Genomic DNA, 21538 nt, shown 5'->3' on the forward strand with positions numbered 1-21538 from the left:
CTTTTTTTTCACTCATTTACTTCAATCATATTGTGAATTTCATAGAATACTTACCAAATTTACCATTGCCTTATCAAATCTGAGAAATTTATTTCTTTTACTCAGGATTTCGATTTCTGGTCTGTCTTTGCTTCCTAGAAGGGGAAGTTGATAGATTCAAGTAGCTTGCTATCTGCTTCTATATTTAAAACATTTCTTATATGTAGGAATATACAGTATATGTATTGCTGTAATAAAAAAATAAAAATATTTAAACATTTATCATGCTACCTTTATATTTTATGCTCAGTATTAAGAATATAAAATGAGAGGGTTTTTCTTATTTCATTCTAAATATTGAACTGTGTTATTCCAGAATGATGAATTTATAGAGTTTAATGAAGTTAGTGAAGACTACGTTTCTTGTAGAGACATGGACCTTCTGAATCCTCGTAAGTTTGTAAATACTATGATAATTGGTATGATGAGTTTTCAGAAAAATGATTGTTATAGGTATTTGGTAATTTTAATATTCTTAAGCTTTATTGTTTAGAAATTGCAAAGCTCCTAGAACAAAGAAAATAATGAGCCTACAGACTACTAAAGCCAAGAATTGCTTAACAAGCCAGCCCACTTATTTCACATAACATAGTGGGTGAATAAATTTCAGTGTACAAAATTGAAAATTTTTAGAGATATTTTACTGTTTTAATATTCTAGAATAATCAAATGCTCTAGAATATTAAAATTGGCCTCCAAGTTTTTAAATTTAAGCTTAGGTAGGTAGTAGCTTTCTCCTATGTAAATAATAATATGTAAGAGAAGAAAACACATTTGTCAGTATCTATAAAGTATTGCAAACTTCTTCCATGTGAATAGTTCACTGATAATGATAAAATGGGAAAGATCTGATATTAGGACAGGTCTTTTCCTGGTCACTTTACTAGGCTACTGATATTTTGCTCAGTGTGACTGAGCAGCAAGGATAAGATTTCTGTTTTTCAGTGACAGCTTTGTTTTTTTTTATTGTTATATATTTTTAAAAGACAGATCTAAATTTTGTGCCATATCTATGATTAAATCATATCTATAGAAGAGATGTTTTGTCCAATTGAGAATTCATCATTAAGTTAAATTTTTAATATCCGTGGATTGTTAATATTATAAAATCTTTCAGCTCTACTATATGTGTAACAATAAAATAACAATATGTATTCTAGCACTAACAGTGTGCCTGGCACTATTCTAACTACTATATTAACTCATTTAATTCTTGAAGTAACCATGCAAGATAAGTATTATTTTTATATTTTACAGTTGAGGAAACTGAAGTACAGCAAAATTAAGTAACTACAACAAAGGTCACACAGTATCAAATTTGAATCCAGGCAACTGATCTGAAGTTTTTTCTTAACCACTGCATATTTGGAGCACATATCAGTATCATTGCACAAAGAACAATTTCAGTGATTAGCTTATTAAATATAATTATTTGAGATGCTATTTAAGGCAACTAAATTTATTATAGGCTGCAGATTTCAGATTTGGTAAAATGTTGCCTGTTTTATTTATCCATTCATATATCTATTCAACAAATGTTAATGCTTGAGTATAAGATCCTTGAGAGCAAAACTTATCTTATGGTCTGCCTGTCTAGCACACAGAAAGTATATCGGTGCTTTTATCACCAGTATTTGCATATAGTAGAGTTTAAATATTTATTCACTGAAAGAATATTGAATGCTTGTGATTTGCAAGTTTGATTTTGCGTGCTCAGGCTTGTTATTTTTTTAATGACATGATTATAGAATATACCTTTCACCTATATAGAAAACACATGGCTAATTTTTTTTTTTTTTTTTTTTTTTTGAGATAAGGGTGGTCTTACTCTGTTGCTCAGGCTGGAGTACAGTGGTGCAATCATAGCTCACTGCAGTCTCCTAGATGTTAACACCTTGGCTTAAAGTGATCCTCCTGCCTCAGCCTCCAGAGTAGCTGGGACTACAGGTGCGTGCCACCACACCTGGATAATTTTTTATTTATTTATGTATTGTTTTTAGTAAAACAAGGTCTTGCTATGTTGCTTAGGCTGGTCTTGAACTCCTAGGCTCCAGCAGTCCTCCCATCTCTGCTTCTCAAAGTACTGGGATTACAGGTGTGAGTTACCATGTCCGGGTTCACATAGCTAAATTTCAACAACTGTGCCCAGACTGAAAGTAATTAACAGGCCACTGTCTGAAATGGATTATAGATTATGATTAGGGTGAATACCTGGTCTCATAGAGTTTATGATCTGATCTAGATTAATTAAAAGACTCAAGTTTATAAAGACTTACACATTATACCTTATACATGCTACTTGGAAATAGGGTTTGATTTCATTTGGATGCAGAGAGCAATAATTTACTACTCTGGGTTTAGGATCATATTAAATCAGGAATAGTTTTGTGAGGTTCCAGATTTGTTTTGCCTTTATCAGGAATACAGTGTTCCATGGGGAATTGTAAGGCACCTTAATGTCTTGGTAAGAGTGAATTAGCAGAGGCTTTTAAGGATTGGACTTGTGTTGGATAATTTTGGAGAGGGTTTGAGGAAGCAAGGGCTATGGGTGCTGTCAGGCAGCAGGAGCAATTTGATGATTGATGGTAAGAATGAAATTTTTAGCATAAAATAAGTACTCATGTTAGGCAAGGGGGGCTATATCTGCTCATTTATGTGGTTACGTGGTGCCCTTGTTTTGTCTGTGTTCAGACATGAATAGTGGTTTTGGGCATGTTGTTTCATTATGCTAATGAAGTGACCTCATGTGATGTTATTTGTTATGAAATTATTTCTATTCACTAGAGAGTGCAGTAGTTTAGGTGTTAATTGCCAGACAGGGCACCAAATGTTAGTGCTCCTTTTTTGTTTGCTTGTTTGTTTCGCTTTTTGTGCCTTTTTTCCCTCAGAGGAAAAAAAAAAAAAGGTGTGGCACCACAGAAGAGTGTGGTTTTTTCCTGTGTGACTAGAAGGAAGAGTACATGTGAGCACCTGAAGGAAGCTGTAGCAGAAGAGTAGAAAGATCAAGTCATGGAGTTTATCCCAGAGTCGTAGAAAGATGTTCAGCAAGGCTAATATTCTCAGGTTTGTGTTTCACAAAGGTTATCATCAAAGCAGAATAGTGATTTGTTAGGAAAGTAAGATAGGCAAGGATAATTTGAAGAGAATTTTAGTAGTCATTATTTCAGAATAATAATGAGGGTCTCTACTAAGGCAATGATAGTGAGGATAAAGAGCAGATGATTTATTTGGGAGAAGTTTAGATGTTAAAATTGATACTCCTTGATTCCTGATAGATACAAAAAGGGTGAAGGAGAGTAAGGAAGTTAAGACTGACTACTTGTGTTTGGCTCATGTGATTGGGTAGGTGATTGTTACTCTTTAATAAAATAAAAAATTCAGGAAGAGGAGAAGGTTTGGGAGAAATAAGTTCACTTTTGAATATAATAAATTATGTATGAAATCTTTAAGACAGAATATCTAGAAATCAGTTGGATACATACATTGGTCCTTGATTTAGAAGTATTGGCTTACAAATTATTAAATGGTAAAGGACCCTACTGATTCCCTTAGTGGAATAAGGTGATAAGCCTCCAAAGATGGCAGTGAAAGATTAACTGTTGTGGTAAGAGTTGGGTAGAAGATTTCATGTCCCATACCCCCATAGCCTTAGAAGTAGAAGAGTCCCTTTCTTTACAGAGACTTCTTAGCAAGTCACTACTGAAGTACATAACAACTGGTGTCAGGGTCCTTGTGTCAGTGGCCGTTGCCTTTCCCCATTCCTTTCCAACCTGAATTCAGTTACCAATTCTTTTCTCAATCCCCATAGCACAGCTGAGAAACAATGTTTAAACAAGTAAGGCTTTACTAAAGGTTCAGGATAGCAATAAGAAAAATTATAGAAATTAATATGCACTTAACTGATCTGGCTATTCAATATAGCTGGTGTTCTGTAATGGTCCACTCTGTAACCTCTGGAATCCTCTGTAGGAATAACTATGAATAGCCTGCCAGCCTGCCAAATACCAGCTTTCTGCCACCATGAGGCACACTCTTGAATAAGGTTAGACACCGCAAAGTCTGGACCCCAAAGTGGAAGACAAAGAGAGCCATTCCTTCACCCTTTATCTGTCTTCTGGACCTGTTTCCTTTGCCTAGGGCCCCCTCCTCTTTTTGGAAAGACGTAAGAAATGTTCAGGACAACTATCTGTACCCACAGAAAAAAATCCAAGATTTAGTGCATAGTAGATATAGTTCCTGCCTAATTTCAAATTATTTCTTAAAATAACCTCTTGTCCATACCTCCTACTAAAAGATCTGGGTTTAGGTAGGCTTCAGAATTATACCCTGTAATCTTGACCTCCAGGCTTAGCTAATTGGATTAAGAGTAGACACCTGACCCAGAGAATACCAATTCAAAGTGTGATGAGTCAAATTACATTCTCTCTCTTAGAATTTGGAATTAGGACACCACGAGTTAGTTAGTCAAATGATATTGAGCCTGGGCTGGGCTGGCCATGTGATGGAAGTTTATGCTGATGAGTCAGCAGAGAAAGCCATTCTACAGAGAAGAGTGGAGGAATGGAGCAAGTGGCAGAAGTAGGCAAAAGAGACTGTGGCTCTATGAGAGATGAAAATTAGTCTTCTAGTTGTTTCAGTTCTCAGTGGTAATAGTTTGTTCCCCAATTAAGGTTGTCTCTGTAGGCTTACAATAAAGCTCTCTTTATGTGAACCAGTTTAAATGGTTGTCTAATTTTTTTTTTTGCATTGCTTTTGCAGCCAAATGTATTCTGACTAAAACACGGGGTTTGTAGGATTTATTACATTATCCGTAATCTTTTCTAATTGATATTTTTGTAGGGGAGATGCCATCATTTTGTCAAATTAATATTATCAGGATATTTGAAATGTTAGGTTTTTCAGTTTTTTAGAAAATCTGTGGATCTTAAATTTTTGCATTACTTATTTTCATATATGTCAAATCAAGTTAGAATTTTTCTTGATTTTTAAAAGATATATATGGTCGGTTATAGTAATAGTTGTCACTTGCCACAGAACAGTAGTAAAAAAATTTGTGAAATGCTTAAATGTTGCTGAATAAAAGCATCATGACAAATTCATGGATACTAATTATTTTATGTAAATATCACCATTTTAAGAAAAGAATATGCATGATTGATTCAATAGGTTATATTTTAAAATAAATTATTAACTTACCTGTTTATTCAAACTGATTGCTATCATAATAATAATACTGCCTTTTGTAATTTTTATTGGGCAATTTTTAACATCTAGATCTCCATATGAAAGCTGTTACCTTAAAAGAGTACTAAAAACTCTTTGATCTATACCGATAGCCATTTTTAATTAAAATAGTATGTTTTTCTTCCATCTATAAATAATGCTTTTAGATATTTGACTCTTCTGTGAAAGGAAAAGGTAATCTAATACTTAATTTCTACACAGACAGAAAAAGCAAAGTAGAGAGGCCAGCAAGTATTCCTCTGTCCTCTGGCTATAGTACAGCATCATCAGATTCAACTCCCAGAGCCTCTACCGTTAATTACTGTGGTTTGAATGAGATTTCAGAGGTAAGAAAATGCTTAGATTATTTCATTTCTAAATTAGGAAAACAAGCAAGCATTAGTTTTAGTTGTAAATATTGCTGGCAAGAAAAATAGCAAAACCGAATCTTAGTCTCTCAAAATTCTTTCATACGTAAACAGTACTTAATGCAATGTTTCAAACTGTGTTTTGTACATTCTCGGTCCATCTTTGATGATGGTTTACTTTGATAAATCATCTAAATTTGTTGCTTTTTAAATTAAAGGAAACAACAATCCAGAAAATGGAAAGGATGAAAAAAATGTAAGTAACAGAAAGGGGCAACAGAAATTCATTTCTCTATAGGGAATTGTATTGGATTACAGTATATATAGAACGTGCATGTGTGTTTTAAACCTTAAAGGTCTCTCAGTCAGGTGTGGAATTTCCTTCAGGACTCCATTGGATAATAAATCCACCTACAGTTATGTGTTCGTAAGATGAGTCACTGTTTTAGTTTCCAACAAGCAATTTAAAACTTGTTGGAATTGTTAATGGAATTAACTGCAGATAGAGTACAAAGATATTTTTGGTTGGTAACTAATCAAGAGTATTATCTATTTTTGATAACTGATTTATCAAAATATTAAATAATATATATAGATGGATGGTTTGGAGACATTTTCAGTGTTGTGAAAATATCACTGGTGTTTTTCGGCAAGTTATTGATAAGATACTAAAAATGATGTTTTTGTCTAGTACAAATGATGTGATTTTTCTAAAGAGCAGTTCAAAGGAAATATAAAATGAAATTGCATATGAGTATGCAGCCTACTACTATAGAAAATTATAATATTATTTTGAAATGCAAAAAAAAGTACTTAACTTACACTCCAAGAATGCAAGACTCATAATTGACTCCTCTTTGTCTTCCCTCTGGCCATACTTAAGTTTATTCATAGTAACTGTACTTATAGATAAGAAAAATATTCAAATTTATTTTAGGCTAAAAAGCATAATTTCAACAACTAAAATGCTGTGCTTTATTATGAATTATTGATTTACTTAATATATTATTTATTATATTTCAGGTTTGAAGAAACTGCAGAGTTACTGAAATGTCCAAATCACTACTTGTAGGATTTTCTACATGAACTTTTCTAGGACTTTGGTTACTATACATATTGTATATTTTAAGAATTCTTTATACAGTTTTAATATACTGCAATTTTTGACAATTTGGATTCTATTTGGTATATGAATTTTTGTATTCATTATTGAATAAATCTTTTAATATTTTTGAGCAGTGATTATACTGCTTTACCTTGTGTCACCTTTTTTTTTTTTTTTTTTTGGGAAAAACTCGTGTTCCAGTATATTTCTCTTACAGAGTGAAGTCATTACAGCACTGTATTTCTGTGTTGACATTTGTTGGCAGTGTGCTAAGTCATGTTTTTTAAAGCACAGGCTTGAGGACTATGGTTTACATCCTGTTGGAAACATTCCAAATGGGACTTGTGTATTATACCCAGGAGGCTCTCATATATACCATCTTGGCATTTGTACTGATGAATAAGTTATAATGAACAGTTAAAAATGCTCACTGAAAATTAAATAAAACAAAAAGACAGCTATTTCATGCTTGGTCAAAAACATCAATACCTTTCCAATTAACACTGAGAAATTAAGGTTAAGATTCTCCTTTTGTACTGGGAAACAGGCTGGAGGACTATGGTCCTCAAGTTTAGACCAAGAGGACTATGGTCTCAAGGTTCACCGTGAGAAATGTGTTAAACATTTTAGTATGCTCTGTTGTATAATTTTTTTTGGGGGGTGGGGGGATGGAGTTTCGCTCTTGTTGCCCAGGCTGGAGTGCAAAAGCACCATCTTGGCTCACCGCAACCTCTGCCTACCGGGTTCAAGCGATTCTTGTGCCCTAGCCTCCTGAGTAGCTGGGATTACAGGCGTGCACCACCATGCCCAGCTAATTTTGTATTTTTATTAGAGACGGGGTTTCTCCATGTTGGTCAGGCTGGTCTCGAACTCCTGACCTCAGGTGATCTGCCCGCCTTGGCCTCCCAAAGTGCTGGGATTACAGGTGTGAGCCACCATGCCTGGCAGTGTTACACTTTTTAAGACCAGTATAACAGAAAGAGAATGTAGCCATTCTAGCCAACGTTAAAAGATACACAGTGAGGTGTTGTGTTTTGTTTTGTTTAATGATGAAAAGTTACACATTTTTTGGAGAGAAAAGTCTTAGCTGAAGTTAAATCAGTGGAAAAATTAAATTTATTTTTAATATTACTATATGAATTATCTTTTTTTAAACTTGTAGATAAAAGTGTAGCAGTAATCCGGAAAATCCTCAAGAAAATTGACTTCATTATTTTGAAGGAAAAAGAGTATTTTTTTATTATTATTATATGGACCATCTGATTGTATTTTATTTCTTCATCTATTTATGGTATATATGTATAATTCTATATTACACTGTCAAATATAAAATATTGTTATATGAGTAGAAATTACTTAAATTTTTTTTGTGTTTGTGAATTTGAAACAGCGTAAGAAATCACTTTTAAGAAAACATTTTTAGAATTCCTTTTTTTTTTTTTTCTTTTTGAAACAGGGTCTCACTGTGTTGCCCAGGCTGGAGTGCACTGGTGTGATCTCGGCTCACTGCACCTTCTGCCTTCTGAGTTCAAGCAGATTCTCGTGCCTCAGCCTCCTGAGTAGCGGGACTATAGGCCTTGTACTGTCATGCCTGGCTAATTTTTGTATTTTTGTAGAGACAGGGTTTCACCGTGTTGCCCAGTCTGTTCTCGAACTCGTGAGCTAAAGCTACCCGCCCACCTGGACCTCCCAAAGTGCTAAGATTACATGGGTGAGTCACCGTGCTTGGCCACATTTTTAGTATTCTAATAAATATTTGGTCATCAGAACTTTAAAATGATAGCCTACAGAAACATACAATTTTGAATTTAACAGAGTTTCAGTAAATAGTTCCAGAATTAATGAAGCATGTTAGCTTTAATTTTTTTCAATTGTGAGAGAGGTACATTTATAAAAATTAAGAGGTTAGGAGGTTATAAGGGAAAAAACTACTGTATCGATTAACTCCTAAAATATCAGTACCAGCACGGAATTATAGCACCACCTTGTGGTTAACATGCCAGTATTTTACCTTTTATTAAAACAAGTGATTTCCCATCAAACAGGATAATACTTTTTCCCTTTTGAAAAATTCAATTTTAAAAAGAAACATTTTTGAAGTTTTCTCATGGAAGATAGAAAAAAAGTTAAGTCTCTTTCTGCCCTTTCTTTTTTTCTTTATATAGTGCAGATATACACACAGTGAAAGGACTTAAAACATTTCTAATCTCCTAGTTTATATACAGTGTGCAAAACATAAGTATATATTGAAAATATAAAATATTTCATATATGTTACCAGGTGGAAATTTAGAATCCAAATTTTCTTAAACTTTAATAACTTGTCTAACAACTCTAATAGGGACTAAAAATCAACTCAATATATCATCCATTTACACTTACAAAGAGTCTTTATCTAGACAACATAATTTTTGGAAAAATAAAGCAAATTCAGCTTTATTGGCGTTATTGGACAGATCAGCAAATTGTTATTTTAAAAAGTTTTCTTGTTTAGGCAATTTGGTAAGTGGTTTCTAGTCATAAACTAGCCACTGTTGATAAACTTGAGAAGGGGAAGCAGGGGAGTTCTGAAGAGATTACTTGGAGCTACATAATTAACCTTAAGTAAAATTTTCACTTTCATTCTTTTCATTCTCTCATAAACTGGATGAAAAAACATTGTACTACAACAAAGGTGTCAGTTGCTTGTGCTGCCCTGTCTATGTTATGCTCTGAATAGGTCTAGGTAAAGATTATATGGAAATATTGTAAAGAATACATAAGGTAAAATACTAGTCAGAAAGGGTTCAGAAGAAGTTAGCATCAACTATATGAAAATTCTAGGTAAAGCTAAGTACTATTGAGTTGGAAAAAAGTAATTCTATCATGTTTGCTTGTTTTCCTCTACTGTTTTTAATGTGATATTGTAATATATTTTAAAAATAAAACTTGAAAACATTGGGACTTTGTTTCATGCCATTCATTACTCATAACTTTATGTAATTGATACACACTTTGGGAAACATAAAAATTAATATAACCTTCCCAATTTTATAAACTACAACACTTTTTGAGCTCAAATAACACTGTAGCTTTGATTTTTACTTTTTAACAGTCCCCAGGTTTGTCTCCTTTCTTTGAAACTGAAGGACATAAAGAAGGTGAAGTAGAGGTAGTGTGAAACATTAAACTACAGAATTAAAGCTTTAATTGTTGTGTCTGAGTTTTAATGTTCCTAGTGAAAATCGCAGGTTTCTTATCCCACTCAGAGAAGAAAACTGGAAAGTCAGTACAGCACTGACAGCAGTAGCACATTCAGAACATGCCAATTTATTTTTGAAGAGGAAATTTTTAAAAATTCATATTTTATTATGACATGTTTATTCCTAATACTTATGGGAATTAGGAGTGTATATATATATGTATACATATATATATATATATATATATGGTTTGGTTTTTTTTTTCTCAGTGAAGTCCACTAAATCACTAGTAAAAATTTAATTTGATTTTGCTTTTTAATCATTTAAATGTAAAATATTAAACATAGGACTTATTCGGTAAGTATCCCAAATGTAGGAATTATTTTAATTTTATGTTAGAGGGATGGGTGGTAAGAAGAAAAGTAGAAAATCACAGGAAAGTTGAACAGTCAGGGAATTAGAGTGATGAGAAGGCTGAATATTTTGGAATAGTTCCTAATTCGTTTCAGTCCTTCAGTTCACTTAAGTTATTATGTACTTGGAGTGCAAATCAACTTATTAAATCATGAGATGTAGCTCTTCATTTGTTGTTAAACCCTGAGAGGCACTTGTGACAATGCAACAGAATTCTGTACGTGTTTCTTATGTCTCTTGGCCGTCCCTATAGATTTACTTTTGCAGTTTCCCAGTAATGTTTGCCCCAGGTAGATCTCCTTTCCAGGCTCCCCATCAACAGTATTTCTGTGTTGGTTATCTTGTCTCTGAAACTTCTGAGCTTTTCGAAAACTATATCTCTGTTAGGATATTTATGAAAAAAGGTTTTAAAATAAGCTATGGAATAGTTATTTGTAATTACAATTGTAAAACTCTATTAATTTGAATTATAGTAAAGATTGATCATTTTTAGACCCATGACTGGCTCACTTTTTTTTTTTTTTTTTTCATTTTTCCCATTCCCCTCTTTGATGAGAAAGCGTTACCTTCTATAAGTCCTCGTAAGGTGGAGGACGTTTTGTTTGCGTGCCCTTTGCTATTGTATGGGAGGCAAAACTTTACCATCTTAGGGTCTCTGGCTAGGCCTGAGAATTGAATTGACATAAGATAAATTAGCAGGAGACAAATGGATTTTCCCATGTACATGGGAGCCCCCATAGGAAAATGAACATCCAAAGAAGTGGCAAAACCTAAATGCTTGTATAGTAGGTTGAACAAAGAGTAGCAATTGTGGAAAGGTAACTAAAATGTATGAAGAGGCTGAAGGAAGGTAAGTTATTTTAACAGGGACTGTTTGTACATGTTTTTCTCCATCTCCACTCATCTCTGGTAGCAAGAATGTTTCTTCTCTCCTTGTACAAGGAGGGCATCTTTCACATGGAAGTTTTCTCCCTTCAGTGATACTTCTTTTTTCCTGATGCCGGGAGGGCAGTGTCTCTTTTGCATCTGCTGATTTTCAAGTGCCTTTAGCTCAAAATAATCTTATGCCAAAGTGGCGTATTTTGTGGTGGCATATTCTGCCACACTTCACTATCAAAAACAGTACATAGACTGTCACTCAAAGATTACTACTACTACTACTAGTCCATCCCCTGCCTAAGCCCTGCTATTTATACTGTACAATCCTTTATATTTTATTTCATACGTTCCCATTACCACTGTATTCAAGGTTTCTCATTCTTTGCTTGCACTGTTCACTGATCTTGCCTCCTTGAGTGTATCCACACCAATACGAAAGTGTATTTTTTTTAATTGATTATGCCATGTTGCTGCTAAAAATGTATCTTTGTGTTTCTCCTATTACTAATAGTAGAGCCCAGCTTTTTATGCTGGACAGCAAAGGCCTTTTTCTTTGAAGTCTTTGTTTCCAGTGCCCTCTACAATTCTATAGAAAATATAAATACACAGAACTCTCTTAAAAGTGTGCTTTCAAACACGATTTCTTTTGTCTAGAATGACTTTTCCTTTCATCTGGCAAGTTTCTGCTTATCCTCAAAGACCCAATACCTTTCTTGGAAAGCTTTTCTCAACTGTAGAGGCCAAATTATCTACTTCTGTCTCTTCGCTGCTTTAGTGCCCTTTTTATACTTTTGATTTTTATACCCACTTTATAGCTATTATTTATTTGTATGACTTTAATCCTCATTAGTCTTCCAGCTTTCAGTCTTTTTTCTGTTTGTTTCACCTAGTGCCTACCATTTATTTATTCATTACAGACTAAATGGTACTAATAATTAGTTGTTGACTAAATGAATATCAAATACATTATAATGAAGGTTTCCAGATAAGCAAGGTTTTATCAAGGTTAAGCTAGGGCCTGGTCAATCATACTATATTCTTTTCTATGGGAAATGTATTGACAGAAGGAAGATGTAATCATCAATTCTAGAAAAGAGTCAGCCAAAGATGAATACCTCGTTGATAGATTAATAAATACATTTAGAATAAAAGTTTATTGAAGTGTCTACTAGTGCTAGGCACTGGATATAGGCATTAGGGATATTTGTGGGATAAAGGAGCAAGGCAGTCCAATGCATGGAAGAAGGTGATTGGTGGTAAGGAAAAGTGAGGTAATTGCTGATCTGTGCAAGTGCAGTTAAGCTTCATGGTTTTTCATAGGATGCATGTTCACAAAATGGTCATTGGCACAATCTGAGGGTGGAGTTTTTGGCCTTCTGATGTCAAAAGGGCACTCATTGGGCATTCATACAGGCCATTGGAGGGTCAGTGGAGTCAGTCAGCTTGAACTGGACAAGAGCTGATCCTAATTTCCTGAAAAACAAGCAACCCTTACTATGGTGACCTGTATATCAGAGATGTTACCTGTAAGGAAACTGGTGGAAGTTTAGTTACATATTGCTTAGTTGCATGATTTCGCTATGTAGGTTTTAAAATCAACTAGAAGCAAGCGACTACAAACAAGGCAAGTTAAGTTTGATAGGCCTAATTAGGTTAGCCCTGGGTTTCACTTTGTCCTTCAGCAACCACTGATTTGCATTCCATCATTTTAATGTTGCTGTTGCTAGAGTTTTATATTAATATCATCATACCATATTTAGTCTTTTGTGTCTGGCTTCTTCCATGTAGCATAATGCTTCTGAGATTCATCCATGTTGTTATATGTAGTAGTTCATTCCTTTATATGGCCAATGAATATTTCAGTTTGCTAACATACCACAATTTCATCCGTTGATGAACATTGTGATATGTCCAGTTTGGAGGTATTACATTTTATAAATAAAGCTGCTATGAACACTGGAACATGTGTCTCTGGACACATGTTTTTACTTCTTTTGGGTAAATGCCTAGGAGTGGGATGGCTGAGTCAAATAGTAAAGTTATGTTTAAGTTTATGAAAAACTGCCAAACTCTTTTCCAAACTGGCTGGCCCATTTGCTTTTCCCACGAGCAATGTATGACAGTTTCAGTTGCTCTGCATCCTTACCAACACTTGATTTTGTCAGTCTTCTAGTGGACATGTGTGGTGTAAACCAAAAGTTAAGGCACAATGTTATGTACTGTCTTGACATCTGGTAAACTGAGGTGGTTTCAAATGGCCTAGCCAGAGGATCCCCTCCTCACTCTCCTTCCATGGATAAGGTACCCTAGCCAAACAAGCACTCCTTAGCAGAGGGACCAGACACTTACCCCTGAGTAGCAGGGTTTCAGTTCCATGCCAGCTGTGAAATTGTTCCAAGAAACAAATCACATATTCCTGTGGGAACCAGAAGACGTCTCACCCTCTTCTTACTACAAAGTCTGCCTCCCACATCTCTCAGCTCTTCTCTGTTCCCAAATTCAACCCCCATAGAGCAGGCAGTGTCCTCCCCTACAAGCTGTGAGTACATATGACTAATAAGCTGTTATGAGTTTCATCTGCCTTGTGCTGGGTTTTGTGTTCGGCCTTCCCATAATCCTAGGTGGGAATTCCTCCCTCACCAATATGGTGAATAGGGAGTGATTAAAACAGTGTGTAATGGTCTCTCATGGTAGTTTTAGCTTATATTCGTCTAAAATGTTGAGCATAAAGTATTTATTTGCCATTAGTATATCTTCTTTGGTGAAGAGTCTATTCAAAGATATTCGCTATTGTATTTAGATTGTTTGTCTTCCTATTGGGTTGTAAAGGGCCTCTGTTGAACAGTTTTGCAAAGATTTTCCCCCACTCTGTGGTTTCTCATTCATTTCATTAACAGTGTTTTTAAGGAGCAGAAGTTTTAAATTTTTATAACATCCATTTATAAATTTATTCATTACTGAGAGAGGGGTGTAGCCATGTAGAGTGACTCATGCCTGTAATTCCAGCACTTTGGGAGGCTGAGGAAGGAGAATCATTTGAGGCCAGAAGTTCAAGACCAGCCTGGTCAACATAGCCAGACCCTGTCTCTACAAATTTTTTTTTAAATTAGCCAAGCGTAGTGCTATGCACCTGTGGTCCTAGCTACTTGAGAGGCTGAAGTGGGACGATAACTTGAGCCGAGGAGGTTGTGGCTTCAGTGAGCTATGACTATGTCACTGCACTCCAGCCTAGGTGACAGAGCAAGACCCTGTCTCTAAAAATAAAAAAGAAAAAGAGAGGTGTTGAAGTCTCCAACTAGAATTGTAGATGAAGACTAAAAAACTTTTATTTTTCCTTTCAGTTCTACCATGTATTTTTAAACCTGTTATTAAATGCATAAACATTTAGGACTGCTATTTCTTCATGATAAAGAGACTTATTTCTTATTATGAGTTGGCCCTCTTTGTCTCTGGTAATATTCTCTCCTGATATCTATGTTGTCTGACATAGCCATTCCAGATTTCTTTTAGGAAGTGTTACTACAGTATTTATTTCCCATCGTTTTACTTTTAATGTATCTGAGTCTGTGTATTTAAAGTGGGTTTCTTGAAGATAATGTAATTTGGTCTTGCTCTTTTATCGAATCTAAAAATTTCTGGAATGTTTAGATTATTTACATCTAACTTGATTAAGGATATGGTTGGGTTCAAATCTACCACCTTCTTATATTTGTTTTCTGTTTTTATCATTTGTTCTTAGCTGCTTTTTTGCCTCTTTTCCTGAATTATTTTTCACTGGGTATTTTTTAATGTTTTTTATTTTTTTTCTTGGCTTATGAAGTATACTCTGTGTGTGTGTGTGTGTGTGTGTGTGTGTGTCTGTGTGTTTGCTCCAAGATTTGCTGTATATATATTTAACTTACTATAAGCTGTCACATATTATACTACTCATTTTTCAGTATATATATTTAACTAAGTATAGGCTACCTTCAAATATTATACTACTCATTTTAAGTATAACATAAGAGCCTTACGATAATATACTTTTCATTCTCTCTGTGCCCGCCAAGCCTTTTTTTTTTGTCAAACATTGACTTCTACATATGTTATAAACTGCAAAACATTATCATCACTTTTGCTGTAAGCAATCCATTATCTTTTTAAAAGGTTTAAATAATTTTTAAAAAGTCTTTTATATGTGCCAACCTATTTACCATTTCCAGTGCTATTTATTCTTTCATGTAGATCCACATTTCTTCTTGATATAATTTTCCTTCTGCCTGAAGGGTTTCCTTTAACTTTTCTTGTAATACTAGTTGCTGGTGATGAATTCTGGAAAAGTCTTTATTTCACTTTCATTTTCAAATGAAGGATACAATTTCAGGTGAATAGGGATTTTTGGTTTTTTTGTTTGTTGTTTTTCATTCTTTTCAGTAATTTAAAGATGGCCCTCCGTGGTCTTTTGATTTGCATTGTTTCTGATAAATCTACTGTTATTTTTATCTTTCTTTCTTTATGGAATCTGTCTTTTTTTACTTTGTCTGCTTTGCTACATTTGAGATTTCTCATTACCACTGATTTTCAGCAATTAGAAGAGCTATATAGAAAAACCAAAATAAACTACAGACAGTTTTTTAGAATTAATAGAATTTGGCACATTTTTAGATATGAGATCAATATATCCAAACCAATTTTACTTCTAGGTAGGAGCCATAAGTGGAGATTTACATATGTGTATATATATATATATCTACATATATATATAAGTAGTATGTGTGTATGTGTGTGTGTGTGTATATATATAGAGAGAGAGAGAACAGATAATAAATGGTACCTAAAAACAAATGTAATAAAATATGTGCATGAACTTTATGTAGAAAATTATGAAACTTATATAAGTTAAAAACAAAATATTAAAGAAAACCTAAATAAATGGATAGACATACCATCTTCATGTTAGGAAGACTCAATACAGATTAATTCTCACCCAGATTATAATTTTAATTCAAGTAATCTCAGAGTCTTGACAGTTTTTTTTCCCCCAGAGTCTAAGATTATACATATTAAAGAAGAGAAAAATACAAAAGGTAGCTAAGACAGCTTTGAGGAAGAAAAACAGGGTGGGGGATTTGTCTTATATTTAAAATTATTTCCTCATTGTAGCAATCATAACAATAATTAAAATTTTTATAGCAATTGTTGTAGTGTAGAGCAGACAAATAGGCTAATTGAAGAGTACAGAGGCCCCAAACAGACGCTACAGAATATGATGTATGACAAATACTGCATTACTGACTGTAGTGGGGAATGGATAGATTATTCAGTAAAGAGTTCTAGGAATACCTGGCTATTTATATGGACGGGGTGTGTGTGTGATGAATTTAGTCTTGTTTCACACCATTCACAATCATTTTCAGGTAGATTAAAGACATAAATGTGAAAACAGAAATGAAAGTGAGGACTGTAAACAGTAATATCAATACCACCTACAAGCTAAATCTGCATTTTAAAAACTTTTCAGGTGATTATATGAATATTAAAGTTGGAGAAACACTGGGAAAGGAGATTTATCTTTATAACTTTGGGTGGGAAAATAGTTTTTAAAAAACATAAAATGCACGAACCATAAGAGAAAAAATAAATTTGATATTAAAATTAAATACTTCAACTACTAGCTAAAAGATAGCCTTTTCCCAGAAGTTGTCCCAAATAGGTGTCAGAAAGCTTAACTTAAACTGGCTTAAGCATGAAAGGGGATCAATTGGCTCATTAATCTGATGACCAAGGGGGAACCATAGACAATCCAGAACCCAACAATTCCACCAAGAAGTAGGAAAAGGAGAAAACAGCTAAGCTGTGGCCATGCGGCCATTCCAATCCCAAAGGGCTGACTGGTTAGATAAGGGAAAGAAAGGAAGAGGGTATTTCTGTTTTGAGTAGATGATGATTACCTAGAATGTTGGCAGTGGTCCAGAAGATAACTCAATATAGATAAGGAACTTTTGCTAGTTTTTCTACGAAATTTTTTATTTCCATAGTAACTATCAGAAGAGACTGGAATTGATACAGTGATTTGTACTTGAATGAAAAGCTGCCTCATAGAAATCCAGGAGGAAGCCAATATCTCCAACAGTACAATTATAAGACAGTGTTTGAAATGCTGGAGGAAGCTTCGGTCAAAGCCAGGCCTACCTATGGACTTTTCAGTTGCATGAGGCATTGATTAGTCTTATGGTGTATCCAGAAAATTGTCTGTAATTTTTAGGAGCAACTCAAACTTATTTCTTTCATTTTTTTCCCTCATGGCAAAGAATTTCTCAAAAAATATGATTTTTTATATTTTCCTTTTTTTTTTCTTTTAAGACAGAGTCTCTTTCTGTCACCCAGGCAGGAGTACAGTGGCACAATCATAGCTCATTGCAACCTAGAACTCCTTGGCTCAAGCAATCCTCCCACAGCAGCCACGTGAGTAGCCAGAACTACAGATGTGTGCCACTGCACCTGGATTTTTTTTTATTGGTATTTTTTCAGAGTTGGGATCTCACTATGTTGCCCAGGCTAGTCTCAGACTCCTGGCCTCAAGCAGTCTTCCTGCCTCATCCTCTGAAAGTGTTGAGATTACAGGTACGAGCCACCAGGCTGGCCCTATACTTTTCCATTTTATTAGGAAGGTGATTCAGGATGAATAGGAAAATATCATGAGAAAGCCCTTGCTCAAACAGACACACACACACACACACACACACACACACACACACACACACACACACACATTTTAATAAGAGTTAATTATAAGAATTTTTAGAAAAGTTGTTAGCCCTTTCCCTCTTAGTACAGTTTTAGTTGGTTTTACATTGTAAATGTTAAGGAAACATGTTTTTAAATTGTTTTGATATGCCTTCAAAGTTATAAAAGTTATAAAGTTGTCAGTGTTGAAATATATTTGGTACTTTAGCATTATCTTGCTTCCAGGATAATGTTCTCACACTTTATAGCTTTAAGAATGTACTTTACTCATGGGAACTAAAAATGTTATGCTTTGAGAAACCAAAGGGGAAAAGTTCAAAAGGTACTTCATAACTTTTTTTTTTAGGTTTAGAGAAAGGATAAGACTGTTTGGATTATGTTGTTCTCTAATTTAGTTTTAAAAAATTAATGAATATATGTTAACCTTCAGGCTATCATCATTCTTTCTCAAGATAGATTCATGGTAAAAATAGACTACTGAACTGTCTTGTTAAATTTTTAAAGATGAGTTTGGATGAGTTGCAAATAACATCCTCTACCCTTAGGTCAAAAAGAATATGTAAACCAAAATATTTTAGATAGGAATACTTATTATAGTTTAAACTTTCATACTTCCTATTAAAATGATTGTATAAGAAAATACAATATTTTTAGTGTTTTTATTCAGAATATGTTCTGAATTTGTAACACATGTTCATTTTTTAATTGTTCAAAGTAACACACATTCATTTTATTGTCATTAAAATTTTCTTTAAAAGTCAAAGATCAAGTTGTACCCAGAAATAAACTTTGTTAATATTTCGACGTATCTTTTCTTATTTTTTCTATTTATATGTATATTTATGTAGATTTCGTGTTTATTAAAAATGAAGATTTTTAATAAACACGAAATCTACATAAATATACATATAAATATGTATTAAAGTGAATTTTATTTAATGAAAATTATATTAAAACAATTATATGTTGTCAATTTAAGGAGCTCATGCCTGTAATCCCAGCACTTTGGGAGGCCGAAGTGGGTGGATCACCTGAGCTCAGGAGTTCGAGACCAGCCTGGCCAACATGGCGAAACCCCCGTCTCTACTAAAAATACAAAAATTAGCCAGGCATGGTGGCGCGTGCCTGTAATCCCAGCTACTAGTGGGACTGAGGCAGGAGGAAGGTGGAGGTTGCAGTGAGCCGAGATCATGCCACTACACTCTAGCCTGGGCAACAGAGTGAGACTTCATCTCAAAAAAAAAAAAAAAAAAAAAAATTATGTGATACATGTAATTTTTATTCTTTTCATGGAAATCATGAATATTTTCCATATCATTAAATATATTTTCAAATGCAAAATGTGGATTTTAATAACTACAAAATATTATTTCCTAGAAGTTCAACAAACATTTAATGTTTTATGTGCCAGGCATAACACCATAATCTTTTTTATTATAGCATGTGTTTTTTTAATTAAAAAGAAGCATTTCAAAACATTTTCTTAATATGCTTCTCTCCAGGGATTATGCCAAGTATGCACATGAAAGCCTGTTTCTCTTTGATCAAGGGAGCTAGAGGCAACTCATAATCTACTAGTCAGGGGTTCTCAGAATTTATTCTCAACCTCTTCATTAACCTACTAAAAATATTTACTGTAATCTTTTAAATCATTTTCCTATTGCATATTTTGCTGGTTTTTAAAGTTCGTTAATATAAAAAGTACCATGGTAAACATATCTACATGTAAATCTTTGATGATATGTATTATTATTTTCTTAGGATGTGCTTTCAGGATATGCAGTGGTTAAGGCACTTGATATCTATTGATGGCTTTACATCCATAAAAGGTATACTTTTCTATAGGAATTGTTAAGTGTATGCTCATCACAATGGAGTATTTTCATTTTTAATTAGTACATAAATTAGATCTCATATTACCAATTTTTTAATTAAAGTAAGACAATTGCATAGATTTCTTATTGCCATCACTCCTCAACAATGAGAAAAAAAAAACTCTGAACATTTAGCTGTTTATTCTGGTATCTAACAACATATTTCTAAATAATATGATTGTCATTTCTCTTTGTTTGCTTGGTCTTCTTTAGGCATTATTTTCAGAGTACCTATTATGGAAGAAGAGGAAATATTAATAGCACTCTGACACTGCTCTAATTCCTATCTACCCATTCTGCCAATGCATTTAGATCATATTTTAATGTATAATTTTGTGTTTCCTTTCTAGAATTTTCCTGCATGGAGTGCTACATCCTCTTGTTCCAGTCTCAGCTGGCTGCTCCATGGGCATACTTCATACCTTTCATCACGGAGCTATGCTTGGCCTCTCTCCTGCGTGTAATCTCTGTTTCTTGGATCTTGTGCTTACCTTTTCCTGCTGTACTCTGATGTTTCAGTGAAGCTCATCCACGAAGTCCAGAATTCTGCCTGGAAACCAGCTTCCTCCTTAGCTCCAGCTCTTTTACTGGGTATATGAAAACTGACGACTTTTTCCTTCCTGCTACATGGGTAACACTTAGTTGTTTGTCTAATTTCTCTTTTCCAGAAATTTCTCAAAATGTCTGCTGATAGCCCCTCACTCATATTTTTCATGTGGGTTTATAGCTTTCATATTTCTTTTTTATTGTAAATGGGGGCTGTGGACAGTGAGAAAACACATGCTTTCTTAAAACAGAAGCTCTCTCCTTCATTAACTTAAATATTTTTATCATCTCTAGAAAATGCATAAAGTTAGTACAAGATCAGTAGAGAGAAAGTCAAAGATTACAGAAGTGCTGAAGTAGACCATTCTTCCTTTCTTCCCAATGTCTATTAAAACCACACATAGGGGCCGGGCGCGGTGGCTCACGCTTGTAATCCCAGCACTTTGGGAGGCCGAGGCGGGCAGATCACGAGGTCAGGAGATCGAGACCACGGTGAAACCCCGTCTCTACTAAAAAAAAAAAAATACAAAAAAATTAGCCGGGCGTGGTGGCGGGCGCCTGTAGTCCCAGCTACTCAGAGAGGCTGAGGCAGGAGAATGGCGTGAACCCGGGAGGCGGAGCTTGCAGTGAGCCGAGATTGCGCCACTACACTCCAGCCTGGGCGACAGAGCGAGACTCTGTCTCAAAAAAAAAAAAAAAAGCCCACACATAGGTAAACTGTTACAAATCCAGAATGGCGGAAGAGTCCAACAATGGCTGAGGGAAGTAGAGGTTAAGATATAGCTCGAGAGTGAAAGTAGCAGGGAAAGAGCTGGGCAAGGCAAAGACCATCTTTTGTACCATTGGTATAGTAGGCTAAAGGTACGGTGTTCCATATTAACTACAGCAATATGAAGAAAAATAAGTCAAGTCCCTTATACCTAAGACCTCTATTTCTCTGTTGATTACATATGCAGTGGCAATGGAAAGAAGGGAAAATAATGGGGATAGTATTTGCTCATTCTCTGACCATGCAACACTGGCAGCATTCTAGACTCATTCTATTAATTGCATCAACCACATCTTATAAAACACATTTCCATAGGCCATATGTAATAGGCCTTGGCTTTATTCGTTGCATTTATTGGCTCCTTAAATTGACAACATATAATTGTTTTAATATAATTTTCATCAAATAAAATTC

General features: G+C 34.4%; 1 protein-coding gene across 17 annotated transcripts in view; it reads left to right on the plus strand.

The window, feature by feature from the left end:
- CEP44 (centrosomal protein 44) overlaps positions 1-21538 on the plus strand; it is a 72250-nt gene that overhangs the window by 24836 nt on the left and 25876 nt on the right. For 4 of the 17 annotated variants that reach the window (XM_058436891.1, XM_058436888.1, XM_058436889.1 and 1 more), the window contains 3 exons: positions 356-431; positions 5485-5609; positions 8192-10054. In XM_058436891.1, coding sequence (XP_058292874.1) covers positions 356-431; positions 5485-5609; positions 8192-8401 — 411 coding nt within the window. In that variant the 3' untranslated portion in view covers positions 8402-10054. Of the gene's footprint in view, positions 1-355; positions 432-1851; positions 1987-5484; positions 5610-5848; positions 5887-6653; positions 10055-20159; positions 21021-21538 lie in introns of those variants that run through there. The other 13 variants (XR_009212953.1, XR_004247333.2, XM_058436894.1 and 10 more) reach the window with 12 other exon arrangements.

This window comes from Hylobates moloch, unplaced genomic scaffold, assembly GCF_009828535.3.
Source record: "Hylobates moloch isolate HMO894 unplaced genomic scaffold, HMol_V3 SCAFFOLD_3, whole genome shotgun sequence".
NCBI lineage: Eukaryota > Metazoa > Chordata > Mammalia > Primates > Hylobatidae > Hylobates > Hylobates moloch.